A 22520-nucleotide genomic window follows, 5' to 3' on the forward strand; every position below is an offset into this window, starting at 1 on the left:
TTTTATTGCATTTCTAAATATGTAACATAAAATCATCTGAGCGCGTTCACAGTCGACAACGGTTCGGTTGCTTCGGGCTGTTTTCAGATCGAATGCGACACCATTTTTGACACCAACCGTTCTCTGGTTGTCTGTGATGATTAGAAGCTGCTGGTTAGAAATGCAGTTTAAAGCTTTGTGGACACATGCAGATAAAAAAAGGTAAATTAAGGATTAAATTAACTGGAACAACAGGTCTGAAGTACATTCAAGGATATTTTTCAGGAGATATTTTCAGTGCTGAAGTATTTATATCCTCTACATAGAAGTAGAAATACTGCAATATGGATTCAAATGTCACTTATGTAAAAGTACATACATTATATAACTTGAAGAATAGATCACAACATGTTCTCTACTGACAAGCTGATAATAGTTGTTGCTGTAAACAGTAAAACAAGTTATGAAAATGTATTAAAAATCAATAAAATAAATAAAAAAAACAAAAACAAATCAAATTGATAAGTGGGAAAAAATAATTGATAAAAATAAAATAAATAACGTCTGTAAATCATTCTAATGAAAAGCGAGAGGTTGATTTTAAGTTTATCTTTAAAGACGAAGCTGTGTGTGAAAGTGATGTCGGTGGTCGAGTTGCATTGTGGGAAATGTAGGACGCAGGTTTTGTTTGACGAGGAAGAAGAACGAGTGGAATAAAAAGATCTCTGATTCTGTTTCATCGATTTTCATCCTGTTTTAAAAAAAAAAACTTTCCATTCAGAGTCGGACGATGTTTCAGCAGCTCAAAGCTGAATCTGTGAAAGACTTTTAATAAATAAGTGAATGTTAAAGCCTTCATTAATGCCTTAATGCAATACTAGACAGGAGCAAATCCAGGAGGTCTGGGGGGAAACAATGTTACAGGAATGAGATGATAAATCTACGGAGGGTAAACTGGAGGATTGAAGGATTTAAGAGAATATTTAAAGTGAAGTTAGAGGAAACAGAGAAAGTCTGCAGGTCTTACCTGTGAAGGCCACCGTCCCCGCAGGATCAGCTCGTAGTCGGGACTTCAGCGCCTGCCGCTGAGCCTCTGTGGGCTTCAGACCGAGCAGATCCAGAGCCTGAACACACAAACACACACACACACACACACACACACACACACACACACAGATCAATACTCACTGTCACTGTCCAATAAATAGAAACGCCCTACTCTGAGCTAATGTTTCATCCATGATCGACAACATTCAGCAACATCATACTGGAGCCTCACGGTTCATTATTGTCCTTAGAAACAGCAGCTGAAAACATTTTCTTCTCCTGAACCTCTCTGACTTTTCTCTTCTGCTTCAATAAACTCTCTTAACATCACAAACTCGTTGGAAATCTCTGCTTTCAGGCTGATAAATGTCAGATTTTCTTACATCACTTAAGAGTGAATCTGTTTGTACGAGTGCTTCGTGCGTCTCAACTCAGAATCCACTAAAGTTTGAGACAAACCTGAAAACCAGCTGAAACCTTCAGACTGGACTGACCGCACTTCAAAGATTATTTAGTCGCCATTTTTTCAGTCTTTGACAATCAGGAAGGAGCATCAAGCTTCCGACTGAGTACAACACACTTGAACAACAGGAGTTCTGGAGGCAGACGACTCCGAACATCCCGTTAGAACATCAATTATCATGTTTTCTTGCACCGAAACACAAACAACAACCAACCAGCTGCACTGTTTTTATACAAAGAAAATGACACTGAAAAGGTAAAAAATGAAGAAAAGTAGGTGAGAGTTTGGTTGAGATCCTGATGGAGAGACGTGAGTAACTGGAGGTGAGTCTTCAGTCAATCAATCAATCAATCAGATGTTATTTACACGTCTCGTACAGGTTAGTGAGATTAAAGAGCTTCACAGACAATATGCACATCAGAAATAAAGATGAAAATGTAATAAAATAAAATTACAGTAAAATAATTAAAAAGATTTAATTAAAAGAAAGTAAATATATTCAATCAATAAAATAAGTGTAATAAGTTATAAAGACATTCATCCATCATCCTGGAAACAAAACTAAAGGTGCCCTTACTCACTTGTTCTCCAGCTTTCAATCAAATCTCACAGTCCTCATCATCAAGAGTCTTCATGAAAACTGAGCAAACTCAACCTGCTGATGAGGACCATGCCACAGAATCGAAAGCTCCAGAGTAAGTGAGTATGTGGCTTTTGTAATGAGGTTGTTTTATTACTGTAGTTGTTAACGAGGTACTTTATTATTTATCAAATTCAAATTCAAATAAGCTTTATTGACAAAGCAGCACAGAAAATTATAAACATTGACAGAAAATATAAATAAATGTAAATATAAACAATAATATTAAACACAATATAATAAAAGGCATTTTTACAGAAACATTTACTACAAAGCTTATTACTGCACATTATTATTTATCTCTAACGAGGGCTGCAGCTCATGATCTGTGATCATTGATCTGTTCATTACATATATTATATTATTGATTGATTGTTTAGGTGAGAAAACATCAGAAAATAGTGAAAAACATTGTTACAAGTCACCAGACTTCAAGGTGACGTCGGATGTCTCGTTTTGTTTGACCAACAGTCAAAACTCAAAAATATTCACTTCACAAGAAACAATTTAAACTTCAATAATCGAGTTGTTGTCAGAAATCCCTTTATAACAAATGACAATACTGGAATAAAAGCTCACCTGGAAGAGAGGCGGGACTTCGACTCTTTATTCATACGACAAATAAACCTGAATTACAAACTCTCACCTGCTCCAGACGCTCCAGTTTGAGGCGACAGCTGGTGCTGAGGGAGCATTTCCTCTGAGGAGGCTGACCGCCGGCGGGCTCTGAGACGCACAGACAGACGTTTGAATGAACAGATTTTAACCACGTTTGAGTTCATCAATACACAAAAATAACACCAAGTACTCAAAAAGATGCCTTGAAGTTTTTCACACACATGTATCAATGCAACACCAGAGCTGAGAGTTGAACCAGGAAGTTGGTAGATTCAGTGATAATTGTATTGTTTTGCTTTATTTCAGTGTGTTTGATTGTCTGAACACTAATCTTATTTGCCTTGTTGAACTGAATAAAATCATAACTGATCTTAATGTTACAAAAGATGAAAATTATGGCAAAAACTACAAAAATAGCACCAAGCTTGTAAAGGAAAACAGATTTTTTATGGGAGTGGTACAACCTTCCTCACCCTTAATCAAATCCATTAATCCCAAATCAATCCCATTGAAAATTAATTGCTTAACAAATATTCCAACAAACTGGTTTCCTGATATTTTACAGCTGAAGTGGATGTTGCACGTCCCCCCCCCCCCCCCCCCCCCCCGCTCTGAACAGCTACGTCCTCGCCACCCTCCATCTGTTAAAGGCGTGACGTCTGACGACAAACGTGATAATGTACATATGGAGAAAGATGATGATGATGCTTCACGGCTCTTCCACCAATCGAAGGCTAGACCTCCCACCAACTGCACGCCATCTGTCCCTCGCTCTCCCTCCATCAACCCCCCCCCCCATGTCACGGAGGCCTGTGATGGGTCAATAGTCCAACTGAAATCAGATCATCCCTTCTTTCAGTCAACAGTAACATCAGTGTGTTTTTATCTGTTATTAAAAGGAAGAAAGATGTTCAGCAGCTGGACGGGCGTGTCGGTGTCTGCGTTTGATTGACAGCAGCTACATAAGCAGCTATAATAATAATAATAATGATAAAGCAGATAAGAGCTGCTGGAAATAAAAGTGTGAATGGCTTTTTTAAAAAGACAGTTTTGTCCTTTTGGGGCCACCGTAGAGAGGACAGTTTAAAGAGAAACAATAAAATACAGATAAAGATTCTCATCATCCACAGTTCAATTTTACTTTTGACAAACTGTGAAAAGAGGCTTGTGATAGTGATAATTCCTACATTGAGGTATAATAAATCTATAAAAGTATAGATATATACATAGATACATACCAGGGTTTGCATCAGTGATGCTGTCGGTCTCTGGTGGGGAGGAAACACGTGTCGGCTCTGTTCTGGCTGGAGACACTCGCACCTGCAAACATTCACACAACATATTAATAACGGTTTGATAAGAGTGTGTTCATGTGTGTGTGTGTGTGTGTTCGTGTGTGTGTGTGTGTGTGTGTGTGTGTGTGTGTGTGTGTTCGTGTGTTTGTCATGACCTCAGCTCAGCGATGACTATCCAGGTTTGATCTTTCTGTTCTGATGTTATAAACACAAAAGACTTTCAGGAAATCATTTCAACTTCCAGATGAATTAATCAATAAAATGACTTTTTTTTTCTGAGGAACTCTTGAAATATAATTTTATCATCTTTATTTATTGATTGATTGATTTATATTTGTTTTTAATGATATATGTGTGGGAATGTTCCGGTATTGTATTCTATCCTTAAGTGCTTATTAAATAAACATTATATAAGAATTCTGAGGAATATATTTCCTTAAGAGGCTGTTAATGTATCTGAATACTGAACTGTTTTTCACTTCATGTTTTGTCTTCTAGAAGCTTAAAAGCTCAAAATGATCACAAAACAAAACATAACTTGATTTATGATTTAACTCAGGTTGAAGCTTAGTGCTAGTTGTTATAACCTGCTCTAAATGTCTTGTGGTTCCTGTTCTGAGGCTCAGACCTGGCTGACGTTGACCGCTGGCAGCGTCTCACTGGCCGGGTTTCGGCTGGAGGTGATCTTGGTGACCACGGCCGGCTGCGGAGGCATGATGGCGCCCAGCGCCGGGGGCCTCGTCTGGGGTCCGCCTCCACCGGCGGACCCCTGGAGCGAGATGGGGCTGTGAGGCCCGCTGCTGGAGCTGGAGGATGACCTCCGCCTGATGAAGGCAATTTCCACTGTGGGGTCTGGTCTGCAACACACAGGACGTGTAGCGTTGATGTTTTAATGTGATGAATGTGCTGTAGTATTTTTAAACATACATTCATAATTTTCTGAAATATGTTTTTAGTATTACGACAAACAAGAATTTGTGGTTTTTGTTTCCCTTAAAGTCCCCTTCCACTCAAAAATATGTTGTATAATGTTTGAGCTTCACTGTGCAGTTTGTTTTCACATTCATCTGCTGAAAGTGAAAAGTTTCTCTGTGCTCATTTTAAAGACCTACGAGCACGATTTGTGATATCACAACTAGTTTGGAGCCGATCCTGGTCCAATACTCAACTTACAGAAGTGTGATATGGAAACTTGAAGGAGTAGATTTAATTTTAAGAATTTAAACAAGATAATTGAACTTTTTTAATATAAAAAACATATCAGACGGTTTTGATTTGATAAGTGAGTTTAATACTGGATTTAGATTAAATAAACTGCTTTCAATCATCAACCCTGGTTGATAATGGATTTACCCTTTACTAAGTGCTTGTTGGTAATTGCTAGTTTTAAAATAACCAGCAGCTAATGACAACTTTTGAATAATTTACGCCTTTGGAAAAGTCTCCAGGTGTCAGGTTTGCCGGACCTGAGTTTGGTGCGCGTCAGGATGCTCCTGGCCTCCTCGTACGTCACTCCGATCAGGGACTCTTTGTTGATGGACACCAGCTGGTCCCCGACCTGCAGCCTGCCGTCCTGAAACAGCACAAATACACAGAAACATTAAGATCCTGGTGTTCAACGGACTTTTGGGTACAACAAATTCAGTTTCTCGTACATGACATTTTGTGGACATCGTGGCTTCATTGATTAAAAGTGAAATACATAATTTTGTACAAATAATTTTGTACAAATCAACGAGTTTGGTTGAGTTTGGATTTTTGGTTCTAAACATGATGATTTACAGACAAAAAGCTGAGATTGTTCTGTAGAGGCTTTTCTGTTCAGGCTTTAAGAACTTCACTTCTTAGAAACAAAATAAATAATTACTAACATTGTTGAGTTTCAACATAAATCAGGGTGTCGTCTGCATAGCAGCAGAGGTCAGTTTTGTGATTGTGCCTTAGTGGAAGCGTGTAAACAGAAACAATAGGGGACCCGACATGGAGCCTTGGGGAACACCACAAGTCAGAGGTGACTGATAGAGACCAGTCTATTGTCCGTGTCTAGTGTCCCTGAAGCAAAGCCATCATTCACGGCAAAACTAATTTGACATCATCAGCTGTGTCTAGTGTAGCGCTGGGATCAAGCAGAATTATCCTTCAGTCTTGTAGTTTGGTTTTTCCCAACTGGCAGGTTCATTTATGAGTGAATCACAAACATGTGTCTTAACTTAACCAGAAATATTTACTTTGAAGTGTAGCAAATTCCCACCCACTGGTATCACATCCCATGACTGAAATGTTGAGTTCAATTAGTAATTCTGGCCTTTCAGTTCATATCTATAAAAACATTCAACAGAAATTGCAAAGGTTTAATCACCCAGCAAGCGCTTTATTAGGAACACCTGTGCAACCTAATCCAATACAACAATACAGCTCTGCCATAAATTCCACTTTTACAAAGTTTATACATTTTCAGTTTTTATTGACATTATCAGAAAGTTCCCCCAGGAATGGACAAAATATAATGAACACCTTTAAATATAAAAACATAAAGTGGAATTATCACCTTTCTGACAATGTCAACAAAAACTGAAAATGTATAAGTTTCATAAAAGTAGAATTTATGGCAGAGCTGTTGTGTTGGATTTCTGTCTGTATGGAACATAGATTTATCAGTAACAGACTTTGTTGTTGCAGTGCTTTTCATTTTGTTTATTTTTGATTTAATTTAATAAAATGGTAAATAAGGGGCAGCAGTGGTTAATTTAGAAAACTCCTGGGGAACTTTTTGTGTTTCTGGAACGAGGTTATGATGTTTTCATCACAAAAATACAACGACCACGATATTTTTGTACATGTGATGCTCTCCGCTGACCTTCTGGCAGTCTCCTCCAGGCACTATTTCCTGAATGAACACCATTGGTCCTTCGGCACGGTTAGCTCCACCCTTGATGACGAGCCCCAGGCCTGTTCCCTTGGCAACGCATATCAACTGAATGACACTGTCACTGCAGAAAGGGACACACAGAGAGAAAGCGAGAGAGGCAGGATGACACTAAGCATGATTAAAACCAGAAAGCCACGCTGCTGTTCACATTCAATCCCTCCGTGACAGTCTCTAACCCTCCTCCTCCTCCTCCTCCTCTTCCTCTCTCTGTCTCTCTCTCCGGTCTTCCCACACTCCTCCATGAAATTGCTGAAGATGCTTTTCACTATTTTTAGTCATTGCTGGTTTTCCTGTGCTGCAGAATTACAATTTAACAGTTTATATAACAACCTTCCAAAAAGACTAAAAACACCTTCGGAAGGAAGCTTTTTATTACGTTTCTGTATCTGCTGAATGAACTGTATGTAAATAACGTTACACTGCATGTACATTAAAAGGATCACAAGAGGTCATCACTGTACATTCTGAGCAGTTTAAGATCCTTCTTTATGTTTTTGGAGGTATGCAAAAAAAGGTGGAGGATGAAAGTTTACCTGGCTCTTTGAGGCCAATGTGAACCTTTATACGTACATTTTTGCAAATATACTGATGCAATTCTTTGTTGTGCAGTTTCCTTGTCTGAGCTGCAACAATTTGGTTCCCATGAAAGGATGACTGAGGTTTGCTTTGTCTGCATTTTTAGCCGTTTTCTGGATGCTACTTTCAGGACAGATGTGTTTAAATTAAAACACAAATTGCAAACAGTAAATGTTAAAGCAGTAAACAAACATACATGTAAGTAAACTGAATCATAAAAAGTTAAATAAAAATATGCAATTCATTTTATGATTCCATTTTAATAGTTATAACTTTTGTTGTTTTCAATAGATTCTTCTTATAGTTTTACTTTGAGTTTAATTAAATGTAAAGTCAATTTTATCTTTTTTACACATAATTTTACACAATTTTACACAAATATTTTAATTGATCAGTTTACTAGTTTACAATAATCAAACATTACAAAGTCTATCATTTTTTAGTGGGACAGTCCTGGATTCATACTTGACGTCCAACTTTTTACACATAATCTGAGGATTTAAGGACCAACGAAGCTTCGCTTGTATAGGAAAATGTTTCTATAAAGGTTGACACCAGCAGCCGTATGATTCGTTCCTACCTGAAGGCGTGCGTGGGTGTGTGCACGGTGTAGGGGGGGTTGGCAGCGTATGGGGGGTTGTGGGTGTAGGCGGTGACCCCCTCTTTAGGACTGAGGAGCTGGGGGCTTTCAGATCTGGAAGAGGAGGAGGAGGAGGCGGTGTCTGTCAGCTTCCCTGCACACAGAGACAAGAGAAGAAGAAAAACCAGAGAGGTGAGCAGGAAGAGGTGGGAGAAGAAGAAGAAGGAAGAAGAAAGAGGAAGAGCGAAATAGAAAGAGAGTGGGAGGGAGGAGGTGGAGAACGGGGGATGACGGGACAAAGGATGTGAGGAGAAAAACGAGAACATGGTTCAATCAGATCACTTCTATAATATTAGAAATCATAAAGATTGATTACTGGCATGAAACTCAAATCTGACGGAGAGACGGAGGAAGTTATGAGAAATAAACGGTATAAAAACTTTGTGTTTTTGTGCTCCGGAGGACTAAGTTTTAAGTGAAAATGAGGTTTTGGAAGGTTAGGACATTTTCAAAAAACAAGGAACTTATAGAAAGTCAGTTTATTTTTAGAAAAAGAGGATGTTTCTGGGAAATAAGGAAGTACAATTTTGGTAAGTCAGAACATTTTTTGTAAAGTTAGGACATGTTTGAAACACTTTTGGATACAGAGGTCATTTTGATCTTTGTTTCTTTGAGGGGGGGTTAAGGTCAGATTCAGGTTTCGGTTGGGGGGGGTTTGTGGCTTGTGAATGTGTGATGCCAACAAGTGTCCTCACAAGTGTAGATGTACAGGAGTGTGTGTGTGTTTTACCTGTGGAGACTTGAGTCGGAGAGATTCGACCTGAAGCTGTGACGTTATTGGAGCCGTACTTTTCCATCAGTTCAGCAAACTCCCTCCTGAAACACACAAACAAACAAACAAACAAACATAGTATGTTGTATGTATGACATGTTTAACTTGTAATGAAGTTAAGAGCACGTCTGACTGTGAAATTAAACTGTTTGGAAGCTAAAACTATGACATCAAGTGTAATTTACACAGCATTTTTCATAAACTTCTTATATACCAAATAAACTGAAATGAGCATCGCAGGTTTAATGCAGAATAAAAATTCAGTATTCAGAGGGAAACATTGAACTTTTTCTCCACGACAATTATCTGATGGTTGAAGATATTGATCACTTTTAAGAATCATACTTCAAAGACTCTGAAAATTTGTCTTGAAATAGTAGAAAACACATATATGATATCAAAGTAAGCATCCACAAAAATCTGGTTCAAAGATGAGCTTATTTTGCTGTTTTAGACCATTTCTGAAGACTGTGTAGGCACCTGCTACTGGGAGCTAGCTAACTACAGTAGCTAACGGGTGTCTATGGTGCGGAGCTGCACTTCTAATTCACTGAGCCTCTCCTCCAACACGGTAAATAAAGTACATTTATTACATGTACCATTATCACTAAAGGAGGTAGAGGAACAGCTAAACATAAGACACACCGAGCGAGAGAGAGCAGGAGAGCGAGAGAGAGAAGCCATCGCTAGCTGCTAAGCTAAAGTAGCTAGCAGATCTGAATAGCTTGTAAACAACTGTGTGACTTATGTGAAAGTCACTAAAAGGAGAGAGCTAAAAGTGCTCGAGCAGAACTAGTGTATGTTTAAATGTACAGCGGGTAAATTAACCGCAGTAATGAAGAATATAACGATACCAATGACTCCAAAACTCCAGCAACCAGAAATGAGACAATATGCAGCACATCATGTCGTTTATGATGGTGGTTTTATTGTGTAATTTTCATTCACTAGTGAGAACCACACCATCAACAAAATGATGATTTATTGAGGAAAACAATTGATGTGCATAGTTCTTCTGGTTGCTGGCTGCGTAGTGGGGAAGCTTAAAGGGAATCCGCTGTAGCACCCGGGCAACAGCGGACTCCTCAGGGCCCTACGAAGGAGAGGAAGGAGCAGGAAGGAGCAGGAAGGAGCAGGAAGAGAGAAATAAGGGAGCGGAAGAAGAGGAGAGGGTTAGCTGGTATTTATAGGATGGCTGGAAGTAGCGTAGTTGAGATGTGGTCCTTAATAGCTTCAATAATAAATGTCCAAGCATAACAAGGCCCAATTCAAACCCAATATCAGTTATAAACTTATATGATAATATTTCAAATTTGGATTGAAATTAATTTCTAATACTTTTTTAGATGCTTACTATTATGCACATAAGACCCTCAATTCCATATTTAAAAGGCTGTTGTGGATTTGGGTTTCTAGTGTCTTTACATTCAAAATCAGATACATAAAATATTGTATTTATTTGCATCTCTCTGTCTTTCATTCATCACCTGTGAGAATAAACTCCTCTTCACTATCAGCGCTTCTCTTTTGTACATTTCATTTCAGTGGATTCTGGTGTCGTCGTGTTGTACAGTGTTGACATGGTTGGTTTGACACGAGCAGGCGGATCCGTGAGTGTTTGTCTCCCTCACATGGACGCAGAGTAAACCTGAGGTCACTGCTCGCTCAGATCAGCCGTCTGATCTGGATTTGATTGAATCAGCTGTTAATACCTTTTAAACAGGATCTGTTCTGTCACTGAGAAGACAAACAACCGGAGATCAGAGGTCACAGACACTCATCACCTGTCTGATCTTTGCACTCTTGTGCTTTTATTGCAAATATTAATATTACCTGCTGGAATTAAAGTGTTAAAACATTATTTTTTATGTGTTTGTGGTTTTACAGTTTGTCTCAAAACCACATTCAAGGTCAACATGTAGGCCTACTTGGGAACAAATATGATGACAGAAAAACATAAAAACCATTTGATTTGTTTACATTTTAGTCCTGTGAATCAGCTGTTAGCAGTAACATGGATATACAGACAACTATCACTGGATTAATTTAATTTCTCTGGTTTCTAAGTGGATTTATGGAGGTTTTAATGATGATGGGCATCAGAGATAATAATATCCTCAGGAAGTGTAATTCACACTGAATGATATCGACGTGTGTTTCATGTCTGTGTGTTAAAGGACGAGTTCACAGTTTCTCTAATCTGTGTTCAAACAACAGTCAGGAGCCCAAATGAACATTGAAACATGTTTTTCTTGCTGTTATCAATAATTCATGTATTTAAAAGTTTATCTGGAGCTAATATGAAGCTTCAGCGTCCAAATCAAGTAGATATCTTTCAACGTTACAGTCTTTTTAGTGTTAAAGTTCCTCTTTTTGTTACTATACTTCCACCTGCAGCTCAACAGGGAAACACTGTCCGAGGAAACACAAAGAGGGAATTTGATGCTAAAAAGACTGTAAATGTGTCAGATATCCACTTGATATGACTAACTCAGACTGATGAAGCTGAATAGAAGCTTCACACAGACTTTTAAATGACTGTGTGGACACACTGTGGATTTTATCGTCCATCACTTCCATTGAAAGCACATCTGAAGGATCTTTTAATATCCAGTATGAACAGGAGGAATGATTACATTACTGTTACTATGGAAACCTGACCCGTCCTTTAAGATGTGACTCTGACAAAAGATATTTGACTCTTCTTCACTCTGCTTTAAGCTTTTGTCCTGCTGAATGTCCGTGTCTATTACAGACCGGATCCTGTCATTTCCTCCGGATTAAATAACGCCGTCCAGAACCAGGAGTTTAATCATTTAATTCCTCACCTCCTCCTGTGATGTTCATCCTGTCTGAACGGAGCTTTTAATCAGACTCAGCTTCCTCTCGTCACATACAAACTGAGTCTGAGGTTCTTCCGAGGAGATTGTTAACAAAAAGGTACATTTTGTCTTAATTATCATTTTGTCATTTCTTTGTTGATTAAATTATTTTACAGGTCCTTTAATTTTATAATAATGTCCAAGAAATTGTAATCATTTGTACCAAATTGCACCGTCTGTAAAATGTCCTGAAAATTAACCGTCAAAAACTTGCAAACTTCAAAGAGACCTTCAAAATAAAATGTTACCAGAATTAACACATAAATCACTCTCTGTTTTTAAACCGTTTCTCCCTGAATTAACCTTTGACAATTCACCAAACTCTCCGACTTTTCATGTCTGGACAACAGCTTAAAAATGACATAATCTTCCCTAAAAATTCAGTCTCGATCCGATCCGTCGAGATGACCTCAGCGGGCCCACAAAACTCCATCAATAAGCTTTAGAACCCGGTATTCTGTGTTTATCCGTCCGAACCTGTGAGGACACACAGGTTGAATGTGAGCTGAGAGTCAAATCCCTGCTGCATGATTGCATCACGGTGTCCTCGCCGTGACCCTCCGCCGCCGCGCCGCTCGGAGGCAGCTGCAGATAATCATCATAATTTGTTTTAAGTGTGAAACGAATCGCCGTAACAATCGAGGTCGAGATATGAGGTGAAATATCTGACGTGTCGGCGCAAAGCGGCTTTCATACACACACACACACACACACGTACAAACACGCACACACACACACACACAGCTGGTTTCGTAATAATAAGGATGGAAATGAAAGGACTCCTCTCTCTGCCAGAGGTGGGACGACCTTTCTGCTGCAGTCACAACAACACAGTCACTTCCTATCAAACATGTTAAGCTGCAAACTTAAATCACCTTCTGTTCCTCGCTGTGTCCGCCTCAGCCGCCACGAAATCACATTTATGTAATTTGCACTAATTGCACTAACTAACTACAACTAATTTGCAACACCGAACACATTTATTCCCCTGAATATGAGATGATATTCTTCTCTGGAAATCACCTTTGGAAAAAGCAAAGAGAATCAGATGAATGGAGAGGGCTGGTGTTGCATTATGGGTTGTTTTTAGCGTCACTGTTGCTAGGATAAAAGTCTGTTTATGTTGTGTCTTTAAGGGGCAGTCTGACCCAACACCTGAGTCACTCCCTGAGCCAATAAATAAGTGATAATTGAGTTTTCTTGTCTGTATGTTGGCTGGTTTACAACATAAGACAGATATGTGTGTATGAACGGACAGAATATACGACTCTGAGCATCAGTGATGTCATAAAAATACTGAAAAGAGTTCATATTAATGGATTATGTCCCTAATCAAGCTCTCAGTTTTCAACTACAGTTCCCATAATGCTTTGGGGGAACAGTGACAGTTTTTAACCCTGTTTTTTTCTTTATTTGTCAGCTGATATCTGTTTACATTTTTGTCAGATATTCTCCATTAAAAGTCTGCTGAATCAGCTGTCAGCAGCTTTACTGTGATACTGAAGAAAACTTGAAAATGTGATGATTCTCAGGCAACTTCTGAAGCCTCTTTTTTTTTTTTTCCTCTGGTTTCTAAGCAGATTTATGGAGGTTTATTTTCGCAATGCACATCAGAGATAATGATATCCCCTGCAAGTGTACGTCTGTGTGTTCAGATTTGACTGAGTTTAGAGCAGGAAATGTGCAGAATATGAGTCCTTTAACACAACAGATTGCTGTTCGCTTCCTGTTTTGACCTGCGACTTAACAGTTCAAAACCAAACTCATTTTGTCGTTTCATTTGGAGGACATGTTGACGTAAAACCTAAACCCCGAAGCCTTTTAATGACTTTAAAGGTGCAGTGTGTAGAATTTAGTGGCGTCTAGCAGAACGGACTTGGTAGAAATGGAATAAAATACTTAATTAATTTGTGTATAATCATTGAATGAGCCCTTTATATCTACAGAGGGGGGCCAGTCCTCTTCCACTGAGCCCACCACCATGTTGCACCGCCATGTTTCTACAGTAGCCCAGAACGGACAAACCAAACGTTGGCTCTAGAGAGTTATATGGCCACCAAAGGTTCTCCTACATGTTTGTAATGGTGTGGGGGGAGGAGGGGGGGGGGGGGTGTTCAATTGGTTGTAATCTGCAAAGTCACCACAGGATGCCAGTAAATCCTACACACTGGTCCTTTAAATCTGCCCAGTGACAAAACAAAACCTGCCACCTGGAAACAGAGCCTGCTGTTTGTTTTTGCTGATCTCTCTCTCTCTCTCTCTCTCTCTCTCTCTCTCTGTCTGTCTTTGCATCTGTGATCAGCCCGGCTGTTCTCCAGAGGACACACCCTGTGGACAGACAGCACAGTGTCCTGATTGTGTCAGGGTGTGTTTGTCTGGACGCGGCAGGCTGACGTGGAAAAAAAGCAGCAGAGGACAGCAGAGTGCCAGGTTCGCTTTACCTCCTGCTGCTGCTGCTGCTGCTGCTGCTGCACCGCAGGACGCTGCTTCCTGTCAGAAACACACATTCACCTCAAACAGCACCGAAAACACTGACGCCGGTCCTTTCAATGGGCGATCAAAGCCCCGAGGTAATGAGCTCTCTCTCTCTCTGTCTCTCTGTGGTGAATCTTCACACCGGGGACACGATCAGATTCACTGCAGAGCGTCTTTATGAAGAACATCTTCTTACAGAGTTCATGAACTCAGACTTTTCTCCCTCCGACACCTGATGATTCTCATAAAAACACTTTTGTATGAGACTTTCTGAGAAGCTTAAAGGTTCACAAGTTCAGTCAGATGAAAACAAAACATCAGAGTCTGTTTTTACCAGAAAGTCAACAAACTTGTTTTTTGGCATCAACTTACTGTTTACTGGACATAGTTGGCAATGTAACACCTGTGGGCTTGTTTCTTCATATTTGTTTGTTTGTTTGTCTTAATTAAATTGTATATTTTTGTTAATTTATTATTTTTAGTATTATTTTATTTTATATTTTTAATGTAGAAACTATGGATTTGTTTTGTTTTGTTATTTTAATTTAATATTTTTAATGAAGTACTTACTTACTTATTATTTCTATTGTATGTTTTACAGTATTTCCTTTTCTCTTTCTTTTTTATTATTATTGTTATTATTATAATTTGTTCATTTTTATTTACCTTATTTTTTATTATATTTACTTTTTCTTTTCTCTTTCTTTTTATTATCATTATTAGTTCTTTTATTTTGTTTATTTATTATGTGGGGAGTGCAGGTGAACAGGTGTGATTGTTTCCTGTTTATTGTTGATCACATGATGTGATTCTTTTGCTGTTTTTGGTAAATAAGCTTAAAGTTCCTTTTAATTGTTCTCAAATAACAAAAAAAAAAACCTTTCTGAACACCTGAATGTGTCTCAGGTGCCTCAGAAGGCAATAAAAGTGAATAAAAGTGAAGTCCTGATTTATTTATTAACAACATTTTGGTCGACACAACCTTCATCAGGTAAATTACATCACAACAGTTTCACTTAGACGCTGGTTAAATTATCCAATCAGATCCAATTATCCAATCAATACTAACGTTGCTTTTGTGACCAACTTCCACCTGAGTGGAGCAGTTACCCAAACAACCTAATGTTCTTACTTTATTAGGACTAATTTTAGATTAATCAAACTCAAATCCCATCAGTCATCCTGACAACGAGACGCGTCCTCAGTTAACACCAACAGGACACGTCAGCGCAAAGTCGCCCAACACGGAAACAGTCACGTTAACCCAAAACATCCACTAAAATCTGTCTTATTATTTATTTTATGTGTTTGAAAAAATGAAAAGATTTGGAACAAACTTGAGTCACTGTGATGTTTTATTGTCTTACCTGGATTCGTCGTCCCTGGCGACCAGCAGAGACATGTGATTGGAGAGCGAGGCCGTCCTCAGGATCTCCACTGCCCTATCAGGAAACAGAACGAGGACGTAACGTCATCAGCTGCTGTACAGGTGACCGACTCTGACACATATTCATACACACATACAGAAACAAACTGAGTGAATGAGTGTAGAAACATAACAAATGCAGATTCTTCCATAACCTTTCATTGGGAAACAAATCATTTTTACTTCCCCAGTCTGGCAACACCTGACTACCGGGCTAAATATGGCTGCTACGCAATGATTGGACAATCTCTATTTGGGGGAGGGGTTTAGTAATTGGCCAGTTAACTGTAAAAAGCATGAGAAAAAATGATTAAGTACACCTATTTAACATTTATAATCAGTATACTAACAGTTAATAAATGTTTATAACACACTATAATGTAGTTATAAACAGATATAAATGTTTATTAATGTACTGGTCAACAGGTTTGCTGCTGTATAAACAGATAGTTATAATTGTTGACTTGTTGACAAATACTGAACATTAATAAACATTTAAAATTGCCTTATATCTGTTTATAACTACATTATAGTGTGTTATAAACCATTTATTTACTGTTTATATACTGATTATAAAAGCTAAATTGAGGGATTTACAGTAAACTGTTACCACTCATTTATAAAATGACCCTTAAAGGATATGACTGGCGATTTTCTTTATTTCTCTTCTTGTCAACAAATCTCATGTTTGGATCCAAACCAACAATGAACTGATCTACCAACAAGTATTGTGTGTGTATCTAAAGTCTGATATATCTTATTGTCCAGAAAAAAAACACGTCAGTGAGTCAAACCACTGCACTGGGTGACATGTTCCTTCATCACGCCAGACATATTCTTTAAAATATCTTTGTTTGAACAAACACACACGAGACACAGCACACGTCAAACTCACCTCTCATTGGTCACCCCCATCAGACTGATGTTATTGACATCCAAAATCAGGTCACCTGACTTAAGCCGACCTGGAACAGAGAGTGACAATCAGTCAGACAGACAGACAGGAGATGGAGGATAATAATAACAAAATACCCCCCAAAAAAAACCCAAACTACCTACCGTCCACAGCAGCCAACCCACCGGCTATCACCCGCTTGATGTAGATGCCAAACTCCTCTCCTGTCAGCTCTCGGTAGCCTCCGATTATTTTCACACCTACACACATAAAACTCAGGTTAGTCAGGAAACTTGTGCAGAAGCTGAAAAAAAAACAAAGCCTTTCAACTCACAAGTAAAAAACAACTTATTCTTCTGACGCCGCTATGCATGAAATACAAGTGCAGTTCAAAAAGTGAAACTACATTCACGATGATGATTCAGAGGTCAGAGAGGTCAAAGGGAGGGGGGGGGTGGGGGGTAATGGGGGGAAGAAGACGCTCACCAAGTCCCTTCTTGCAGTCGCAGAAGTCCAGCCTCTGGACAGCTCGGTTGATGCCGTGCGGGCCCATGATCGTCCTGGCAACAAGCAAAAACACAACAGATTCAAAAACATATCAACATCCTGCCTCATGCAAAGCTTCTCTCTCTCTCTCTCTCTCTCTCTCTCTCTGGTGCACAAAATAATCAAATCATCACAGGATTTTGTCATTGTCTCCCCCTCCCTCCCTCCCTCCCTTCCGCTCTCTTCTGCCCCACACAGCAACATCCAAACCAATAAAATCTGTCGCCTCTTAAACGGCACAGCGGTTGAACCGAGCCATGACCTGGATGTTACCAGGAAGCTCCGACAGACACAAACAGTGATTAAAAACTATCAAAAGGAACATTACAAAGCAATTATTAAATCCTCGATGTGACCCCTGCGTGTTCAGTCTCAGATTAAAGCTGAAGGAGATTCCTCAGCAGACGTGGTTAACATCATCCTGCTGTCTGCTGGTTTAGTCCCGAGGCTCGGCTCGGCTCAGCGTCAGAGCAGAGTGCGTTTCAAATGCTGATGTGTGTGTTTTGTCGAAAGGTTTGTGTAGAGACAGCATCTACTGTCGAGGTCACACTGAAGGGACTAAACCCAACACTGATATTATCGCCGTATAAAAAAGTTGATGAGCGGACGTGTTAGCAAACATTAAGCAGACACAGACTCACACTCGATGAACGTAAGGCCAATATTTACTCTCCTTTTTAGCTCTGGTTTGCTCTCTGCCAACTCCTGAGAAAAATATCTGTCTCTTCAGCTGCTAAATGTTCCACTTTCTTCAGCTGCTAACTGTGTCTGTCTGCTGTTTTGCTGCGGGGCAGGTAGAGTTCAGTCGGTTTATCAGAGCTTCTTTGATAGAAACAGCCGCCTGCTGCTGCTGGAAGCAAAGCTAATGAGAGCGCTAACACTGTGTCTGCACCAGACGTGTTCAAGCCCCAACAATTAGTCAATTAATTCATTCATCAGAAAATTAATCAAACCTGTAATGTCTTTTTAGTTTTTAAGGAGTATTTAGTATTTAGGTGCAGAACAGCTCTGCTTGCATTAAAGGTTTGCTTTAATGTTTTTCTATAATTTTTGTACAGTAAACTGTGGTAGTTTTTAATATTTACACATGAGAGGAGTGTCAGTGTTGATCAGCTGCAGCAGGAAGCTTTGGGAACGATTTTGCTTTTCATCTCCAGCAATAAGAAAATACTAAAGTTTAAACCGAGTAAAACTTCAGTTCAGTAGCGTCCAAAAGTTGTTTGGTCATAAAGCCGAACAAGACGTATTTCAGGAATCATTTTGGAAAGACAATATTCTTACCAGGCAGCTGTTTGATTAGATGCACTGGTACAGCATTGAGCCGGGTGAACCTAACTGCCATTTCGACACCGCTCACTAAAACAAAACAGCTTGAAACGACGGCTCCCTCGTAGGAAACAATACTGACTAATTAACAAATGTTTTTCTTAGCTTGTCTTGGCTGAATTCAAATAGAAACTGGTCTCTTCCAACACTTTAAAGCTGTGAAAAGACACAATTTAAAAAAAAAAAGTTCACCACAGCATCTCCACTGCCTGCTGCTGCTGCTGCTTCATCAGCTCATAGAGATTCAACAACATATCTACCACCTCTACATAGCGACTTGTGTCTCCAACCATCAGATAAATGTACTGCAAGGGAGATAAAAATGTGATACTTCCCTCTGAAATGTAGCTCAAGAAAATGTCACTTAATCTGTCTTAAACTTAAAAGTCCAGCACACAGGGAGGTGAATAAAGAACTGTTTGAGTGCTGTGGCATCATCTCAATATCCTTCTTTGTTTTGAAGTAGAGCGAGCTGTGAGTTAGCGCTGCTGTCAGGAAACCAGGCCACATATACAGTACTGTATGTTATGTAAGGGATAATGTACAGCGAAGTGGATGAATATAGATTTCAAGGTGAAGAAGAGGTCACTCTGATCTGCCTGAAGAGGCTTATTTCAAAATAATAACATTATCCATCTTAACAAACAGCCACTGAACATATATGATATGAATGTACATCATTCGAGACAAACTGTTGATTGAAAATGTGAAGCCAACATATTCAACGTACTGAGGCCCCAGCATTACTTTCCAACACAGATGGATGTCAACAGTAGTTGGGTTTACATACAAATTTAGCACGAATTTTAACCGAATTTCGTGAGTATAACTCCTGTTGTGTGACTATTACGAGATTAACAGTTGGTGGCACTAATTCTCCAGTTGGTGCCATTAAACTGTTGCAGAAGAAGAGGACACAACGGGATGACGTCATTAAAAGGGCGACAGTCAAAGCTCAAATGATGGAAAAGATGATGGAAATATGACGTTTCTGTTAGTTTCATGTATTCATTTGAAGAACGTTACAGCTGTTGTTGTCAGCTCTTCATGTACGTCACCATTTATTCACAAAGTGTTTACATTTGTTTTTTATCCACACAACTACTTTAACACTTCAGACAAGCATAAAAACATTTTTTTACAGAGCCCCCCCAGCAGTGTGTGCTCTTTCACAATACTTTTGCGTTCCAATGCAACATCGATATTTTGTCTTAGGTGCCCTCGTGTGAAGTTAAACATGTAAGCTGTCGACAGGTGTCCCATTTCAGGTAAACTGGTGTGGTTAGAATAACTAACCTAATATGTCACCCTGCATTTTGTTAATGTTTTTTTAATTATATAGTTAGCTACACAAAGTAGGCTAACGTTAATGCTCGTGGAAACAAGCTAGCTAACGTTAACGACTGTTCACTGTAGCTGCAGTGGATAAGCTGAAAAAGGCAGCAGTTGATAACGAATTTTCCGGTTAAGATATAAAAACTGAACAAATTAAAGTTATATATATTGGTCTATATACAGGTTACAGTTAAAGATCTTATTTTAAATTAAAGTGTTTTTGCAGCACTGCTACATAATTTATGGATTGTCTTACATGCCAGCAGTATCAGTTAGTAAGCTGCATATACACATTAGTTCTGTGATTTTTTTCCCCCAACGAATGCTTGTTTCTATGTTTCACTATGTGAAAGCATGCAGTGTCAATGAATGACCTTTGGTATTAGCCACAGCTAATTAGAACTTTGTATTTTACAGTAATAATATAATGCTACAGCAGTGACAATGTTAGCAGTGGTTGTTAAGTGGCTCTGATCCGTGTAAATGTCATACAATCTGGACACATTTTTGCTAACATATGCTTACAATGATGTGATGTTTGCCATGCATACAGTTTACCTTCCCTGGTGAAAGATTTTGATCAGTATGGTCCACAACCCAGAGTTCCCTGTTCTAAAATATGAACATCACAGCATTGATCTGTTTACACAACAACATGAACTAAGTCTGACAGTTTAAGACATGCTCATAATATATTTTTTTCCATATCCTGTCACAGATTTGGTTAGCTTAAAAAGCTCCAAGCACCAACTTTTCCCCACCAACTGGGAAAGACGTCGAATGTAGACACTAATTCCTCTGAGGATCTTTAAAGCTTTACATGCTCATGAATAATTTTTATTTAATAATATATGCGATTGTTTTAACTGTCTGTGTGTGTTTATTAGCTTTGTCTGGAAAATAAAGTAAAGAATTTCTGCATGTAAATGAGGTCTAACTGACTGAACTAATAGCTGTTAGGTGGACATGGAGGAGGACCTTGAGAACTTCCTCAGGTCAAGGCATGCTGCAAAAGAAGATATAAACCGAATGAAAATGGACAAGGTAATTATTTAACTACACTCCAGAATTACCTTTCAAATTTGTCATTTCCCACCAGGACTTTCTATGTTTGTGTTTGGCCTTTTAGTTTAGTTCCTGTTTTATTTTGGAAATGTCTTCTCCTTGTGTTTTGTTATTTTTACTTCCTGTGTTTTTCCACCTTTGTTGATCACCTCACGTGTTTCGCCTGTGTCTCATTTCACTCACCTATGTTCAGTTTATAATCAGTCCTTGTCTATTTAAAGCCAAGTGTTTTCCTTGTTTAGTGGCCAGTTTGTCTTTGTTATGTGGTTGCCTCCATGGACTTTTGTGTTCTAGTCGAACTTGTCTGTTCCTGATGAGACCTGTAAGCTTGACATTTGATTTTGAGTATTAAAACCCTTCATTCAACCTATCTGTCTGTTGAGTCTGCATTTGGGTCCTTCACCTATCTACCCTGCACACCCACTTGTGACAGTATGAACTGGCCAAACATGGACCCAGCGGATGAACTAGGTGAGGTGTTTTATACCATTTACTGCCTCTTGAACTTTTACAGATGACCAAGCTGGACTTGCAGAGAGTTTGAAGACTGCTTTAGCCTCCTTGTCTGCTTGTGTCTTCAGCCTTAAGCCTGCTTCCCAGCCAGCTAGCCTGCAGCATGCTACTCACCAGCACGTTAGCTCCAAGCAGCCAAGCCATCCTGTTTCTTCCAAGCCTCCATATCAGCCTGCACCCAGGACCGCTAGCAACCAGGCTGCAGTCCAGTTAATAAGGCTCAGGTTCGCCAGCCTGTTTATACGGCCTGTCTGTCCTGAGCTGGCCACTCCTCTCCCCACCTCCACAGAGTCTCTGCTCTCCAGCTCCACTAAGACTCAGCCCCTGGTTCTCAGCTTTCAACTCAAGCACCAGCCCAAGCAGCCACCCCAGCTTCCTGAACCCATGCTTAAGCAATCTCTTGTCCCTGCTGATCTGCAGTAACCCCCTATCCCTGTTGGGCCACAGCAACCCCCTGTTCCTGCTGGGCCGCAGTAATCTTCTGTTCCTGCTGGGCCGCAGTAATCTTCTGTTCCTGCTGGGCCGCAGTAATCTTCTGTTCCTGCTGGGCCGCAGCAATCTTCTGTTCCTGCTGGGCCGCAGCAATCTTCTGTTCCTGCTGGGCCACATTAATCTTCTGTTCCTGCTGGGCTGCAGCAATCCCCTGTTCCTGAGCTGCAACAGTGCTGTCTCTGCCTGCCCAAAGTCATGGAGTCACTTGTCCTTGGGTTCTTTTTAAGCTGTTTCATTTGGCTGCCAAGTTTGCCTGATTCCAGCTTTCCCAAGGAGGCCAATTCTCCACTTCCTGAATCCCCTGTGGCTCTTGCCTTCAGAGTCTGCAGCATCCCCTGTGGACCCACCTCCAGAGTTGGCTACACTCCCAATGGCCCAGTTCTCTATGTCTCTACTGCAAAGCGCACAAACCAACGACCTTCCAGACCTTCTAGACCTCCAGTCCGACCCAAAGCCAGAACTTCCAGACCTTCCAAACCTTCTAGACCTCCAGTCGGCAGTCTCTGCCAACCCAAAGCCAGACCTTCCAGACCTCCAGTCGGCAGTCTTTGCTGACCCACAGGCAGACCTTCCCGATCATCAGTCAGCCAAGTCAGATCTCCAGCT

At 39.8% G+C, this 22520-nt stretch overlaps 1 protein-coding gene across 3 annotated transcripts in view; it reads right to left on the minus strand.

Moving 5' to 3' along the window:
• Positions 1-22520, minus strand: part of stxbp4 (syntaxin binding protein 4) — a 68284-nt gene that overhangs the window by 33841 nt on the left and 11923 nt on the right. For all 3 annotated transcript variants that reach the window (XM_044337877.1, XM_044337878.1, XM_044337879.1), the window contains exons 2-13: positions 17124-17197; positions 16802-16897; positions 16638-16707; positions 15684-15758; positions 8918-9003; positions 8128-8281; positions 6900-7032; positions 5509-5615; positions 4671-4899; positions 3986-4067; positions 2776-2855; positions 1007-1103 (exon numbers count right to left, since the gene is read on the minus strand). In XM_044337877.1, the coding sequence (XP_044193812.1) occupies positions 1007-1103; positions 2776-2855; positions 3986-4067; positions 4671-4899; positions 5509-5615; positions 6900-7032; positions 8128-8281; positions 8918-9003; positions 15684-15758; positions 16638-16707; positions 16802-16897; positions 17124-17197 (1283 nt within the window). The remainder of the gene's footprint in view (positions 1-1006; positions 1104-2775; positions 2856-3985; positions 4068-4670; positions 4900-5508; positions 5616-6899; positions 7033-8127; positions 8282-8917; positions 9004-15683; positions 15759-16637; positions 16708-16801; positions 16898-17123; positions 17198-22520) is intronic.

The sequence above is a fragment of the Thunnus albacares genome, chromosome 20, assembly GCF_914725855.1.
Source record: "Thunnus albacares chromosome 20, fThuAlb1.1, whole genome shotgun sequence".
Taxonomy (NCBI): domain Eukaryota; kingdom Metazoa; phylum Chordata; class Actinopteri; order Scombriformes; family Scombridae; genus Thunnus; species Thunnus albacares.